Source organism: Penaeus vannamei, chromosome 40, assembly GCF_042767895.1.
Source record: "Penaeus vannamei isolate JL-2024 chromosome 40, ASM4276789v1, whole genome shotgun sequence".
NCBI classification, from domain to species: Eukaryota; Metazoa; Arthropoda; class Malacostraca; order Decapoda; family Penaeidae; genus Penaeus; species Penaeus vannamei.
This window is the reverse complement of record NC_091588.1, coordinates 15,394,392-15,412,077: the sequence shown is the minus strand read 5'-3', so window position 1 is coordinate 15,412,077 and position 17,686 is coordinate 15,394,392. Positions and strand designations below refer to the sequence as shown.

Here is a 17,686-nt window from a genome sequence, read left to right as displayed (position 1 = left end):
AGGTAACTATGACAACCCATTTTCTGTTCTCTAAATTTGCTTATTTCAGTTGGCTTATCAGCACAGCGACGCGAGGCTAAAAAGCGCCACAATGTTACATCGTTTGTCGCAAAATATCATTGGATTGGTTTGGCTCGATTTCCTTACGACCGGATTGTTCAAGGGCTCCCTTTGTTGCAGTTGGGGAGGATGAAGAGACGAATGAGGAATAAGCATTAAATCTAGATCTGTAGACCATCCAAGATATTCGATCGAGGATGAAACACATTTTGGGGCTTTCAGTAAAGGACCAAAAATGTGCGAAAAAATATTGTCGATACTGTAGAGAAACAAGATAGACATGGAGAGAGAGAGAGAGAGAGAGAGAGAGAGAGAGAGAGAGAGAGAGAGAGAGAGAGAGAGAGAGAGAGAGAGAGAGAGAGAGAGAGAGAGAGAGAGGTGTCGGATTAATAGAAAGGATCTTCGCTCCCTCTGTTGCATAAAAATAACTATTAATATTATCTTTTAATTAACAGCTTGAAGATTAAACTACGTGACAAACGCAACAGGTAAACCGAAAAAAGAAAAAGAGCTGACGTGACACGTGTCACTTGGGGTCGGTGGGATCGATCTCGGGTCCATCGCGTGAGAGGAAGTCGTCTTGCCAACCATACCACTGGGTGGTACTAGTAATGAGAGGAATTTGAATATTTGAGCAGAGTATGGAGTATGTTCCTCGTGCAGATATGCAATACGTTTTAGAACATGAAATATGTTTGTTTTTTTTTCTCAAATAACAACGCCGATCTATTACCTCAAGGAAATCTCTCTTTTCTGCGTAACATGTTTCATTTCTGCACTGATCTTACACTTCCTCATCCTAGCTCGGGCAGAGCACAGTGCGGCCGACGGTGCGCCTGGTGCTTCTATGGGGCGCTCCGCTATTCCCTGCGGTGTGATGTTTGCACTTCTCTTGGTCACGAAATTAACTCATTTTAAAGTAGGTTTTGCCATGTGATGTTTGCACTTCTCTTAGTCACGAAATTAACTCATTTTAAAGTAGGTTTTGCCATGTGATGTCTGCACTTCTCTTGGTCATGAAAATAACTCGGTTCAAACTCGGTGGCGGCTAAATGGGCAGCGTGACCTAACCTTGGCAGGTATTTTGCTTTGGTTCGCCTTTCGTGACTCGAGATTTCCGTTGTTCGTGCGGACTTTTCTTGCTTACAGGAGTTCATTCACACACACGCAAACTGACAAACACGCAAGAACACAGTAAATCAAGAAAATACATTGTGATACACACACACACACACACACACACACACACACACACACACACACACACACACACAGAGAGAGAGAGAGAGAGAGAGAGAGAGAGAGAGAGAGAGAGAGAGAGAGAGAGAGAGAGAGAGAGAAGGGGGAGGGGGAGATGAAGTCCAAAGCATTAACAGCTGTGTTTCTAGATCAGCCATTTTATTGCATTTCATTTTTTTTCACTTTGTTTAAGCAGAGTATATGTGTCTATATTTAGTAGTAATATATATAAATAAAAAAATCAAAGTAACTATACAGGAAAATGTAGTTTTTTGAAGTATAAAATCCTTTGAAGCTTTACTGACCTAACCGAATTAAGAATTTGATTAGCGGTGAAATATTTTGGTATATATGAGTTTATGACGGCAACAAGGGCTTGGGTCAGTAACAGAATCACGAGAATTTAGTTCGTAAATATTGTTTGAGGAGATAATTTCGACGAATACAAATATATATAAATGTATAGATAGATAGATAGATAGAGAGGGGGGGAGAGACAGAGAGAAAGGGTGGGAGATAGATAAATGTATAAAAACAGGTATACAAACAATGCCCCACACTTCCAGTTTGTACACCTTAATGGTGCGGGGACTATTTTTTCTAGCAATGCATATATGAGGTAAATTAAGTATAGCTTCTATTTTATCGAGTTTAGGATGCAAGTATGAAACAATAGCATCTTTATGTTCATCCCAAGTTTTAGTATGGATGAAAATATTGTCAAAATAGAAGGAAACATTCTTTAAACCAGGCAAAACAATGCGCATAAGGCGGATATAAGTGGCACAAGCATTTACCAATCCGAAAGGCATACGACAAAATTCCATAAGACCCCTATGTGAAGGAAATGCTATTAAAGGTCTGGCCTTCTCAGAACGTTTAACTTGATAGTAAGCCTTGGTAATATCTAATTCAGAAAGGTAATTACATCCTGAAAACTTGTACAAGTCTTCCTCCATAGTGCAAGCTGGCTCAGCATGAAAATTAGTTATGGAGTTAAAAGCTCGATAATCTATGGCCATACGATGGCAACCATCAGACTTTTTTACCATGACTACAGGAGATGAATGGGGAGATGATGATAGAGTATAGGAAAGGGATAAACCTTAGACTTTATACGCTCTGTGGTGTTAACTTCAATATCATGTTCAAGGGTGTTTGTGCAACCTGGAGTTAATGAAAATACATCTACAAACTCTGCAATTACTGAATCAATATCAGATTTCTGTTCTGCTGAAAGGTCAGAACAAATCTCAGGTTGATCACTCTCAGGCTCCAAGATGGGCTCTTCTCCATCAGAAGTTAGAGGAAAATTGCTATCGCTCAATTCAGTATCTTTAAGAATACAATTCTGGACTATTTGTGGGTTCATTTCAGCATCTATCTTACTTTCCTCGTCCATAACATTAGGTTGGGAACTTGTTGCTCTCCTACGATACTTTTTGAGAAAGTTAGCATGAAGCAACTTCTGTTTTCCACCTTCGTCGATAAGATAATTCACCTTATTTCGACATTCCAGAACAGTATAAGGGCCACTCCAAGACATGAGCAACTTGTTTTGGTTATCAGGGAGGAGAACAAGAACTTCCTCACCTGGACTAAACTTCCTATCCTGAGATTTCAAGTCAAAATAAGATTTGAATTTAGAGGAACTAATCTCAGCATTTTGAGCTGCAATTTTAGCACACTCCTCCAGCTTGTCTTTCAATTCAATCACATATTGAAAGGAAGATCTAACATCATCTTTAATGGTTGTGTCTTCCCACAAGTCCCTTAAGACTGAAAGAGGTCCCCGGACTGTCCGTCTATAAAGTAGCTCAAAAGCAGAAAACCCAGTTCGATCGCTAGGAATCTCTCGCATAGCGAATAATGTGGGGACAAGATAACGGTGCCATTCTCGTGGTTTGTCACTACACAATTTCCTTAAGGAGGGTTTTAGTGTTGCATGAAACCTTTCCACCCTTCCATTCCCAATAGGATGATAGGGAGTTGTAAAAAGTGGCTTTACACCCAATAATTTATGCAGTTCGCCCTTTAGTTGAGAAACAAATTGCCTTCCTCGATCAGACAAAATTTCCCGAGGAATACCGACCCTTGAAAATATCACCATAAGGGCTTCAGCTACAGATATTGAATCTATCTCTTTGAGAGGCAATGCTTCTGGGAACCCGGTCGCAAAATCTATCAAAGTTAAAATATAACGGTGACCCTCAGAAGATGGGGGAGAAATCGATCCTACCAAGTCTATGGAGACACGAGAGAAAGGCTCCGTTAAAATGGGCATGGGTTTTAATGGCACTGGTCTTACCCTACCTCTACTTGACATCCTTTGACACTCTCGGATTTCAGCTCCCATGTTTGGCCAATAGAAATGGTCCCTAATACGCATTTCTGATTTCCTATGGGAGAAATGACCGGCTAAGGGGCTCTCATGACCTACTGCGAGAATGATGGCTCTACATTTACTGGGTACTACCAGAAAAGGTTTACCAACTCTTTCACAGTGCTTTGAAGCAACACATGTACGGTACAGCAAACTATTGATTTGCTCAAACTTAAAAACCGTACCATCTCGCATCTTATCATGTTCTTCAGACTTTACTTTTTCCCAAAATTTCGTGAGAGAATGACATTCTGCCTGCAATTTTGCAAAGTCTTCAGGAGTTACTTTAAGTGGCTCGATCTCCGGCAACACTAAAGGGTGAACCATTTTTACTTTGGAGGATCTAGTCTGAATGGCACAGGAATAATCAAGAGGGACATTTGAACGCTCAGTTACCTCAGAATCTGGAGATAATTTGGGACTATATACCCCTGGTACATTACCAATCAGGACGCTACAGAATTTAATTGGTGCTCACTCCACATCAATCCAAGCTTTAAAATGTGGACAATTCAGGTAGCATTTAGTTTTGGGGAAGTAATCCACCCGGCCTAAATAATCTTCGATCCCCACCAGATCAGCCCTAGAAAGATCAACATTTGGTAACACCTTGTCAGATACAATAACACATGTGCACCCCGTATCTCTGAGAACTGTGGATACTCAAGCCCCATTCACTGTACCATTTATCATGAACTTTGAATTTTCCGTCACTTTGACAAAATCCGACTTTGTGAGTTGGAATTGGGTGATATTGCTTATACGCTAGGGGATTTTTAGGACAGCGAGATCTAATATGTCCAATATCACCACACCCTTGACATTTAACAGAAGAAAAATTCCTTCTAAGAGCTGATTGGACTGGAGTTTGGGGCTTTGGAGTCACACTTCTCTTACCTTGTTTAGATGATTGAAATGACCTGGGGTAAGCACTATGGGCAGATGACCAATTATCTGACAGGCTTATCGCATCAGCTAAGGAGGAGACGTTATGCTCCTTTACAAAAACACGCAGATCTGGGGAGATAGAAGACATTAGTTGATCTAACAACATAAAATCACGAAGAGATGCATAATCTTTGTTGATATTATGCGAATCGACCCAATAATCAAACAATCGTCCAAGCCTGATAGCAAACTGTTCATATGTTTCACCACTTTTTATTTTAGCAGTCCTAAAATCATTCCTGTAACTTGCGGGTTTTACTATAACCCATTAAGAGAGCTTTCTTTAATAACTGGTAATCGGCTGTTGTTTCTGGAGGGGAAACCTTTCCGCAACTTCCACAAACAAACAACTTCCACGTACTGCCGTACAGCACTGAATTACAATTATTAACAAATAAAATGTAAAATGGTTCTACTCGTGAATTTGATCCTCAAAACGAGAAAAGCATGAATCCTGGCAAGGTCGCCACATGTAAATGCCAAGTTTTTAGTTTCATATAGGTTTACTAGTTTTGAGGAAACAAATAAACAATTCGAACCATTAACAAACATTTATTCAAAACTAAATATATATTTCACACTTTGTTCATATTCATTTATAAATACACACACACACACACACACAAATACACATTCTATTCAGTTCCAAGTCCACCATATTCACACCAGTCCACAATGTTCAGTCTCACGTGCTTCCGAAATCTTGGCCATGTTGAAGGTGGCCACGTGGACGAATTCTTCCAATACTTCCAGTATAATAAAAGTAAATAAATATTGAAAAAGAAGCCTCCGTGCCTGGCCCTTGACACGAGTAGGTTCTGTTGCCTGTGTTAAAAAATACACCTTTGTTTATGTATACAGCTTATACAATTTCACAAAAAATAATAAACAAATAAAATTCAAAAATAGCACGGGGAAAACACCTCGCCTCAAGGCAATGGTCGGGTCGAGTGAGGACCCCCGTACCCACAACCCGAAACCAAGGCTCCCGAGCGAACCTTGATTCGACTTCATGATTCGGATGAAGCATTTCGCTCGCCACGTATTAAGCGAGCGAAGCAAATTAAGAAAAACATAATATACGAATTTCTTCACAATTATAATAAAATGATAATTATAATGATAATTTGCGTAATTAATGCAACAATAGCAATCATCAACAATACTCTAATGATTTTCATTATAATAACAATATGACTAACGATAATGATAATAATAATGATGGTGATAATAATCATAAAGCCCATCCATAATGAAAAAAGGCTAAAAGTATAAAGAATCCCCAAAGTCGAAAAAACGGCGAAATCTAGCGATGATTTCTGCAATAATTCGGCTAATTATGATGATTTTCATGATAATCCCATTAATAATGACGATAATAATGATAATTATGACATTAATTAGGATAATTATGACATTAATTAGGATAATTATGACATTAATTAGGATAATTATAATAAAATGATAATTATAATGATAATTTGCGTAATTAATGCAATAATAGCAATCATCAACAATACTCTAATGATTTCCATGATAATAACAATAAGACTAACGATAATGATAATAATTAGGAATCATAATGATAGTAGAAATAATCATAATATCGCTATTATTGTTATTATAATTATTACTGTTGTTGTTATTATTTTTACAGTTATCATTAGTTATTATTATAGAAATAGTTATAATGAGGAAAATGATATTAATAATTAAGTTAATAGTACTTATAATGATTATATAAAGATTTATTATGGCGATAATTACTATAATGATGATAGTGATGATGTTAATGCTATTAATGATAATAATGATGATAATAATAAAAAAGACAATCGATAATGAAAAAAGGCTAAAAGTATATAAATCCCCAAAGTCGGAAAAAAACGGCGAAATCTAGCGACATACAGCCTCGTGAGAATATTGTCGAAAAAAAACCCTTTTCGAGTTTTTTGGATGATTATGATGATTTCTGCAATAATTCGGCTAATTATGATGATTTTCATGAAAATCCCATTAATAATGACGATGACAATGATAATTATGACATTAATTAGGATAATCATGACATTAACTAGGAAAAATATGACATTAATTAGGAAAATTATGACATTAATTAGGATAATTATTATATTAATTAGGATAATTATGAGAACAATTAGGATAATTATAATAAAATGATAATTATAGTGAGAATTTCCGTAATTAATGCAATAATAGCAATCATCAACAATACCCTAATTTTTTCATGATAATAATAATAATACTAACTATAATGATAACAATTTAAAAAAAAATAATAGAAATAATCATAATATAGCTATTATTGTTATTATAATTATTACTGTTGTTATTATTTCTAAAATTATCATTATTGTTATCATTATAAAAATAGTTATAGTGAGGAAAATTACATAAATAATTAAGATAATAGATATTATTATGATTATACTAAGGGTAATTATTGAGATAATTACTATAATGATGATAATTATGATGTTAATTATATTAATGATGATAATAATCATAAAGCCCATCCATAATGAAAAAAGGCTAAAAGTATATAAAAAAAAACAAAGTCGAAAAAACGGCGAAATCTAGCGATATATAGCCTTTATAGAATATTGTCGAAAAAAAACCCTTTTCGAGTTTATGGCATGATTATGATGATTTCTGCAATAATTCGGCTAATTATGATGATTTTCATGATAATCCCATTAATAATGACGATATTAATGATAATTAGGACATTAATTAGGGTAATTATGACATTAATTAGGATATTTATGACATTAATTAGGATAATTATGACATTATTTAGGATAATTATGACATTAATTAGGATAATTATAACCTTAATTAGGATTATTAGGACCTTAATTAGGATAATTATGACCTTAATTAGGATAATCATGACATTAATTAGGATAATTATTACATTAATTAGGATAATTATTACAATAATTAGGATAATTATGACATTAATTGGGATAATTATAATAAAATGATAATTATAATAATAATTTGCGTAATTAATGCAATAATAGCAATCATATCAAGGATACTCTAATGATTTTCATGATAATAAATATAATACTAACGATAATGATAGTAATTAAAAATAATGATGATAGTAAAAATAATCATAATATCGGTATTATTGTTATTATAATTATTACTGTTGTTGTTATTAGTTCTAAAATTATCATTATTGTTATTATTACTATAGAAATATTTATAATGAGGAAAATGACATTAATAATTAAGATAATAGCTCTTATAATGATTATATTAAGGGTAATTATGGCGATAAGCACTATAATGATGATAATGATGATGTTAATGCTCTTAATGATAATTAGGATGATAATAATCATGAAGCCCATCCATAATGAAAAAGACTAAAAGTATAAAAGTCCCGTCGAAAAAACGGCGAAACCTAGCGATATATAGACTTCTGAGAATATAGTCGAAAAAAAACCCTTTTCGAGTTTAAGGGATGATTATGATGATTTCTACCATAATTCGGCTAATTATGATGATTTTCTTGATAATCCCATTGATAATGACGATAATAATGATAATTATGACATTAATTAGGATAATTATGACATTAATTAGGATAATTATGACATTAATTAGGATAATTATAATAAAATGATAATTATGATGATAATTTGCGTAATTAATGCAATAATAGCAATCATCAACAATACTCTAATGATTTTCATGATAATAATAATAATACTAACGATAATGATAATAACAAAAAAAAAAAAAAAAGATAATAGTAGTAGAAATAATCATAATATCGCTTTTATTGTTATTATAATTATTACTGTTGTTATTTCTAAAATTATCATTATTGTTATCATCATTCTATAAATAGTTATAATGAAGAAAATGACATTAATAATGAAGATAATAGCTCTTATAATGATTTTATTAAGAGTAATTATAGCGATAATTACTAAAATGATGATAATGAAGATGTTAATGCTATTAATGATAATGATGACGATGATAATAACCATAAAGCCCATCCATAATGAATAAAAGGCTAAAAGTAAAAAAATCCCCAAAGTCGAAAAAACGGCGAAATCTAACGATATATATATAGCCTTTTGAGAATATGGTCGAAAAAAACCCTTTTCGAGTTTATGGGATGATTATGATGATTTCTGCAATAATCCGGCTAATTTTGATGATTTTCATGATAATCCCATTAATAATGACGATAATAATGATAATTATGACATTAATTAGGATAATTATGATATTAATTAGGATAATTATGACATTAATTAGGATAATTAAAAGAAAATGATAATTATAATGATAATTTGCGTAATTAATGCAATGATAGCAATCATCAACAATACTCTAATGATTTTCATGATAATAAGAATAATATTAACGATAATGATAATAACTAGAAAATAATAATAATATAAATAATCATAATATCGCTTTTATTGTTATTATAATTATTACTGTTGTTATTTCTAAAATTATCATTATTGTTATTATTATTCTATATATAGTTATAATGAGGAAAATGACATTAATAATGAAGATAATAGCTCTTATAATGATTCTATTAAGGGTAAATATGGCGATAATTACTATAATGAAGATAATGATGATGTTAATGCTATTAATGATGATGATAATAATCATAAAGCCCATCCATAATGAAAAAAAGCTAAAAGTATAAAAAAAAGTCGAAAAAACAGCGTAATTTAGAGATATAAAGTCTTTTGAGAATATGCTCGAAAAAAAAACCTTTTCGAGTTATTGGATGATTATGATGATTTCTGCAATAGTTCGGCTAATTATGATGAATTTCATAATAATCCCATTAAAAATGACGGTAATAAGGATAATTATGACATTAATTAGGATAATTATGACATTAGTTAGGATAATTATGACATTAATTAGGATAATTATGTCATTGATTAGGATAATTATAATAAAATGATAATTATAATGATAATTTGGGTAATTAATACAATAATAGCAATCATCAACAATACTCGAATTATTTTCATGATAATAACAATAATACTAACGATAATGATAATATTTAAAAATAATAATAATATTAGAAATAATCATTATGTCGCTATTATTCTTTTTATAATTATTACTGCTGTTGTTATTATTTCTAAAATTATTATTATTGTTATTATCATTATAGAAATAGTTATAATGAGGAAACTGGCATTAATAATTAAGATAATTGCTCTTATAATGATTATATTAAAGGTAATTATGGCGATAATTGCTATAATGATGATAATGATGTTAATGCTAGTAATGATAATAATGATGATAATAATCATAAAGTCCATTCATACTGAAAAAAAGGCTGAATGTATAAAAATCCCCAAAGTCGAAAAAACGGCGAAATCTGGCGATATTATAGCCTTTTGAGAATATGATGGAAAAACCCACCTTTTAGAGTTAATAGAATGATTATCATGATTTCTGCAATAATTCGGCTAATTATGATGTTCATGATAATCCTATTAATAATGACGATAATAATGATAATTATGACATTAATTAGGATAATTATGACATTGATTAGGATAATTATGACATTGATTAGGATAATTATAATAAAATGATAATTATTATGAAAATTGCGTAATTAATGCAATAACAACAATCATCAACAATACTCCAATGATTTTCATGATAATAACAATAATACTAACGATAATAATAATAATTGAAAATAATAATGATAGTAGAAATAATCATAATATCGATATTATTGTTATTATAATTATTACTGTTGTTATTATTTCTAATATTATCATTATTTTTATTATCATTATAGAAATAGTTATAATGAGGAAAATGACATTAATAATTAAGATAATAGCTCTTCTAGTGATTATATTAAAGGTAATTATGGCGATAATTACTATAATGATGATAATGATGATGTTAATGCAATTAATGATGACAATGATGATGATAATCATAAAGCCCATCCATAATGAAAAAAGGCTAATAGTATAAAAATCCCCAAAGTCGAAAAAACCGGCGAAATCTAGCGATATATAGCCATTTGAGAATATAGTCGAAAACCCCCCCCTTTTCGAGTTTAAGGGATGATTATGATGATTTCTGGAACAATTCGGCTAAATATGATGAATTGCATGATAATCCCATTAATAATGACAATAATAATGATAATTATGACATTAATTGGGATAATTATGACATTAATTAGGATAATTATAACATTAATTAGGATAATTATAATAAAATGATAATTATAATGATTTGCGTAATTAATGCAATAATAGCAATCATCAACAATACTCTAATGATTTTCATGATTATAACAATAATACTAACGATATTGATTATAATTAAAATTAATAATGATAGTAGAAATAATCATAATATCGCTATTATTGTTATTATAATTATTACTGTTGTTATTATTTCTAAAACTATCATTATTGTTATTACCATTATAGAAATAGGTATAATGAGGAAAATGAAATTAATAATTAAGATAATAGGTCTTATAATGATTACATTAAGGGGAATTATGGCGATAATTACTTTAATGATAATGATGATGTTAATGCTATTAATGATAATAATGATGATGATAATAATCATAAAGCCCATCCATAATGAAAAAAGGCTAAAACTATAAAAATCCTCAAAGTCGAAAAAAAGGGGGAAATCTAGCGATATATAGCCTTCTGGGAATATGGTCGAAAAAAAAAACACTTTCGAGTTAAGGGGATGATTATGATGATTTCTGCAATAATTCGGCTAATTTTGATGATTTTCATGGTAATCACATTAATAATGACGATAATAATGATAATCATGACATTATTTAGGATAATTATGACATTAATTAGGATAATTATGACATTAATTAGGATAATTGACATTAATTAGGATAATTATGACTTTAATTAGGATAATTATGACATTAATTAGGATAATTATGACATTAATTAGGATAATTATGACATTAATTAGGATAATTATGACATTAATTAGGATAATTATGACACAAATTAGGATAATTATGACATTGATTAGGATAATTATAATAAAATCATAATTATAACGGTAATTTGCGAAATTAATGCAATAATAGCAATCATCAACTATACTCTAATGATTTTCATAAAAATAACAATAAGACTAACAATGATAATAATTGGAAATAATAATGCTAGTAGAAATAATCATAATATCGCTATTATTGTTATAATTATTACTGCTGTTGTTATTATTTCTAAAATTATCATTATTGTTATTATCATTATTGAAATAGTAATAATGAGGAAAATGACTTTAATAATTAAGACAATAGCTCTTATAATGATTATATTAAGGGTAATTATGGCGATAATTACTACAATCATGATAATGATGATGTTAATGCTATTAATGATAATAATGATGATGATGATAATCATTAAGCCCATCCATAATGAAAAAAGGCTAAAAGTATAAAAATCCCCAAAGTCGAAAAAAACGACATAATCTAGCGATATATAGCCTTTTCAGAATATGGTCGAAAAGAAACCCTTTTCGAGTTTATGGGATGATTATGATGATTTCTGCAATAATTCGGCTAATTATGATGATTTTCATGATAATCCCATTAGTAATGACGATAATGATTATTATAACATTAATTAGGATTAGTATAATAAAATGATAATTATAATGATAATTTGCGTAATTAATGCAATATTAGCAATCATCAACAATACTCTAATGATTTTCATGATAATAACAATAAGACTAACGATAATGATAATAATTAGAAATAATAATAATAGTAGAAATAATCATAATATCGCTATTATTGTTATTATAATTATTCTGTTGTTATTATTTCTAAAATTATAATTATTGGTATTATAATTATAGAAAAAGTTATAATGAGGACAATGACATTAATAATTAAGATAACAGCTCTTATCATGATTATATGAAGGGTAATCATGGCGATAATTACTATAATGATGATAATGATGATGTTAATGCTATTAATGATAATAATTATGATGATAATAATCATGAAGCTAATCCATAATGAAAAAAGGCTATAAGTATGAAAATCCCCAAAGTCGAAAAAAAACGACGAAATCTAGCGATATATAGCCTTATGGTCGAAAAAAAAAACCCTTTTCGAGTTTATAGGATGATTATGATTATTTCTGCAATAATTTAGCTAATTTTGATGATTTTCATGATAATCCCATTAATAATGACGATAATAATGATAATTATAACATTAATTAGGATAATTATGACATTAATTAGGATAATTATAATGGGTGGGTGCTTCATGCGCAGGGTGGTGTGAAACGATGGAGTGGTAGTCTAGTTAGTGTTAAGAGCTTCTGCATGCCTTCTCGCCTACACCTGCCACCGCTGGCTAGCCTCGTGCGAAAAAGGGAGCAGCTCTGCATAAGCCTCCCCCTGCCAGTGCATAGCCTCTCCATCATCGAGACTCCCTGCAGTGCCTCCTCGTGGCCACCCATGGAAACTGGGTACCTTGCGGTTCCAGGCTAAACTGAGGGGGATCTCGGAGCAGCAGGAGGCCCCAGAGGTTCAGGGCCATGGCCCACCGGCGTGTGGACACGCCCTGGCCCTGTACCAACTCCTGCCCCCTAGCCCCCTGGGGTTAATGGGAGGCTCGGGGGAGGTGGGCCTTGCCAGTCCTCCTCCCCCCAGATATAAACCAATCGGCAGTAAAACGTATAAATGGAGAGGCTGGGAGGAGGGGAAAAGCCCCTCCCACCCAGCAAGTGAGGCGGACTGTGGGCCCTGCTGGGAGGGCGACTGCTGGAGCGCAGGCTGGGAACGGGGACTACCCGCCTCGCCTGCGCTCTGGTGGCCGCCAGCCCAGAGTGAAGCTTGTGGGGGAAAGCCCTCGGGAACCCCACAGGTGGATGATGGGGCACGCAGCCCGCCACCCCCTTTTATATGGGGCAACGTCGGTGGGGGTGGCAGAGGTGGCATCCACCCGGAGCGACTGCCAGAGGCTGAACCTCAGGCGGGAAGTCAGGGTGGGGGCTTGGAACGTCCGTTCTTTGCGTCAGGATGATCGGTTGCCTCTACTGTCGAGGGAACTGGGGAGGCTGAGAGTTGAGGTGGCTGCTCTCTCGGAGGTGAGGAGGCCTGGCAGCGGCACGACCTGTGTAGGTGGCTACACCTATTACTGGTCGGGCCGCAGCGATGGCCACCATCTCCAGGGAGTAGCCATTGCCGTCTCCAGCAGACTCCAGCCCTCGGTAGTAGAGGTTACTCCTGTTGATGAGCGTATAATGGTATTGAGATTGAAGCTTTCTTTTGGCTTCATGTCTCTTATTGCTGTGTACGCTCCTACCGATGTTTGTAAACTTGACGTGAAAGAGATGTTCTACGCCAAACTTACATCTGTGGCAGACAGATGTCCCCGACGAGATATTCGCATTGTTCTGGGCGACTTCAATGTGGTATCTGGCTGTGATCGAGCTGGCTATGAGACGTCTGTCGGTCCCCATGGTTCAGGAGCTGATGCCGGTAGCGAGAATAGCCTCCTTTTCCGGGACTTTGCTAGGTCCCAGAAATTGAGGATTTCTGGCTCCTGGTACCAGCGCCCAGACCCACATCGCTGGACATGGTACAGTGATGCGGGTAACGCAGCATAGGAGATCGACCACATACTTGTTAGCACTCGTTGGAGGATCCTTCAGAATTGCAGGGTGTACAGGAGTGCTGAGTTCTGTGGTACTGACCATAGATTGGTTGTGGCTACCCTCCGAGTCCACTTCAAAACCCCCCAGCGGTCAAATGATCACCCTAGGGTGTTTCATTTGGACAGGCTGAGGGAGGGGGAGTGTGTCCGCAGGTTTGCTGAGGCAATCTCTGATCGTTTCGCAGTGCTTGGCAGTCTGACAGACCCTGTTCTTCTGTGGGATACCTTTAAGCGTGAAACGCTTGATGCAGCTCAAGATACGATTGGTGTACGCCCGAGAGCAGTACAGAATTCCATCTCGCGGGAGACACTGGAAGCCACAGATGCATGTCGTGCGGCTCGTCTGACAGGGGATCGGGAATTGCACCGTTCTCATGTGCGCAGAACTCGGTCCCTGTTAAGAAGGGACAAGGAACAGTTTATTAGGAGTCTTGCAGAGGAGGTAGAAGGCCATTTCTTAGTAAATGACCTTCGTCCTGCATACCAAGCCCTGAGAAAGCTGAACTCCAAGCCCTCTTCACAGGTGACAGCAGTTCGCTCAGTAAGTGGTCAGATCGTTTCAGATCCTGTTGCGGTGCGGGGACGTTGGGCTGAGTATTTTGAGCAGCTGTACCAGGTTGACCCACCAACAGTTAACTTGGATGCGGGTAGTGTCGAGATCCCGCTGCCGGATCCACCTATCAGTGAGGACCCTCCCTCCCTAACTGAAGTTAGGGGGGCGATTTCCAAGCTGAAGAGTGGTAAAGCAGCTGGTATCTGCGGTATTCCAGCTGAACTGTTAAAGGCTGGTGGTGAACCTATGGCACGGGGGTTACATGCTGTCCTGGCTGCCATCTGGCAGTCCGGTTCCGTTCCTCCTGACCTGTTGAGGGGTGTGGTCATCCTTCTCTGGAAGGGGAAGAGGGACCGTTGGGACTGCAGCAATCACCGAGGCATCACACTGCTCAGTGTACCAGGCAAGGTTCTCGCCCACATCTTTCTGAGACGTATCAGAGACCATCTACTGAGGCACCAGAGACTGGAGCAATCCGGATTCACTCCTGGTAAGTCCACAATAGACCGTATCCTCGCGCTTCGAGTCATTGTAGAGCGCCGTCGCGAGTTCGGGCGTGGGCTGCTTGCAGCCTACATCGACCTCAAGAAGGCGTTCGATACGGTGCATCGGGAGTCACTTTGGGAGATCCTGAGGCTGAGAGGAATACCAACAAGGATTATTGGACTAATAGCAAGCCTGTATACTGGTACTGAAAGTGCTGTAAAGTGTGGTGGGGGCCTGTCGAGCTTCTTTCCTGTTAGTTCAGGAGTGAGGCAAGGCTGTTTCCTTGCACCAACTCTTTTCAACACTTGCATGGACTGGATACTGGGCAGAGCTACTGTTCAAAGTCATTGTGGGGCAACGCTGGGCAATATCAAGGTTACAGACCTTGACTTTGCTGATGACGTTGCCATTCTATCTGAGTCGTTGGAAACCCTAGTGGCGGCTCTCGATGCATTTAGCAATGAAGCAAAGCCCCTGGGTCTAGAGGTCTCCTGGACCAAGACCAAGGTCCAGGAATTTGGGAACTTGATAGGAGAACCTGTTCAGTCGGTACATGCTTGCGGCGAGGACATTGAAGTCACAGAGAGCTTTACATACCTTGGTAGTGTAGTTCATAACTCTGGGCTGTCAGACCATGAAGTCAGCAGACGGATTGGCCTGGCAGCAGGGGTCATGAACTCTCTCAACAAGTGTATTTGGAGATGTCGGTATCTGTGCAGAAGGACCAAGCTTCGGGTTTTCAAGGCCCTGATAATGCCAGTTTTGCTATACGGTAGCGAAACCTGGACATTGTCCTGTGCCTTGGAGGCTCGTCTTGAAGCCTTTTGCAATAGGTCCTTGCGCCAGATCATGGGGTACTGTTGGCTGGACCATGTGTCTAACCAACGGCTGCACTGTGAGACTGGCACAAGCCCTGTTATCTGCACAATCCGTGATCGCCAACTCAGGCTATACGGCCACCTGGCTCGCTTTCCTCAGGATGATCCTGCCCATCAGGTCGTCTCTATTCGAGACAATCCTGGGTGGAGGAGGCCTGTGGGACGACCGAGGAAGTCATGGCTTGGGCAGATCGACCAAACCTGCCGTGAAGAACTAGAGATGGGCCGAGTCCCTGCCTGGCGTCTAGCCATGAGGGATCCTCGTAGGTGGAAGCGAAGGGTGGATGCGGCTATGCGCCCCCGTCGGCGTCAGCCCCCATGATGATGATGATGATAATAAAATGATAATTATAATGATAATTTGTGCAATAATAGCAATCATCAACAATACTCTAATGCTTTTCATGATAATAACAATAAGACTAACGGTAATGATAATTATTTGAGATAATAATGATAGTAGAAATAACCATAATATCGCTATTATTATTATAATTATTACTGTTGTTGTTATTATGTCTAAAATTTCATTATTGTTATCATTATAGAAATAGTTATAATGAGGAAAATGACATTAATAATTAAGATAATAGCTCTTATAATGATTATATTAAGGGTAATTATGGCGATAATTACTATAATGATGATAATGATAATGTTAATGTCGAAAAAAGAACCCTTTTCGAGTTTATTGGATGATTATGATGATTTCTGCAGTAATTCGGCTAATTATGATGATTTTCATGATAATCCCATTAACAATGACAATAATAATGACAATTATGACATTAATTAGGATAATTATAAGAAAATTATAATTATAATGATAATTTGCGTAATTAATGCAATAATAGCAATCATCAACAATACTCTAATGATTTTCATGATAATAACAATAAGACTAACGATAATGATAATAATTAGAAATAATGATGATAGTAGAAATAATCATAATATCCCTATTATTGTCATTATCATTATAACTGTTGTTGTTATTATTTCTAAAATTATCATTATTGTTATTACTATTATAGAAATAGTTATAATGAGGAAATTGATATTAAAAATTAAGATAATAGCTCTTATAATGATTATATTAAGGGTAATTATGGCGATAATTATTTTAATGATAATAATGATCATGTTAATTCTATTAATTGTAATAATGATGATAATAATAATCATAAAGCCCATCCATAATGAAAAAAAAGATAAAAGTATAAAAATCCCCAAAGTTGAAAAAACGGCGAAATCTAGTTTTCTGAGAATTTGGTCGAAAAAAAACCTTTTTCGAGTTGTCTACAGTAATTCGGCAAATTATGATGATTTTCATAATAATCCCATTAATAATAACGATAATAATGATAATTATGACAATAATTAGGATAATT

The 17,686-nt window shown here is 35.0% G+C and overlaps 1 protein-coding gene across 1 annotated transcript; it reads right to left on the bottom strand.

Annotated features, from left to right (window-relative positions):
• Positions 1-2,353: 2,353 nt before the first annotated feature.
• On the bottom strand, positions 2,354-5,644 carry LOC138860253 (uncharacterized). The gene is made up of 6 exons (XM_070117453.1): positions 5,597-5,644; positions 5,320-5,455; positions 4,881-5,003; positions 4,580-4,699; positions 4,312-4,447; positions 2,354-4,136 (listed from the first exon to the last, which is right to left on the bottom strand). Exons 1-6 carry the CDS (start codon positions 5,642-5,644, stop codon positions 2,354-2,356), a joined length of 2,346 nt encoding a protein of 781 aa, XP_069973554.1.
• Positions 5,645-17,686: the final 12,042 nt, after the last annotated feature.

Coding starts and splice junctions, on each gene's coding strand:
- LOC138860253 (XM_070117453.1), bottom strand. CDS start 5,644: ATGAAGTCGAATCAAGGTTCGCTCGGGAGCCTTGGTTTCGGGTTGTGG. Junction 5,004..5,319: donor GGCCAAGATTTCGGAAGCAC/GTGAGACTGAAC, acceptor ATTGTAATTCAG/TGCTGTACGGCAGTACGTGG. Junction 4,448..4,579: donor ATTTCAATCATCTAAACAAG/GTAAGAGAAGTG, acceptor AAAATCCCCTAG/CGTATAAGCAATATCACCCA.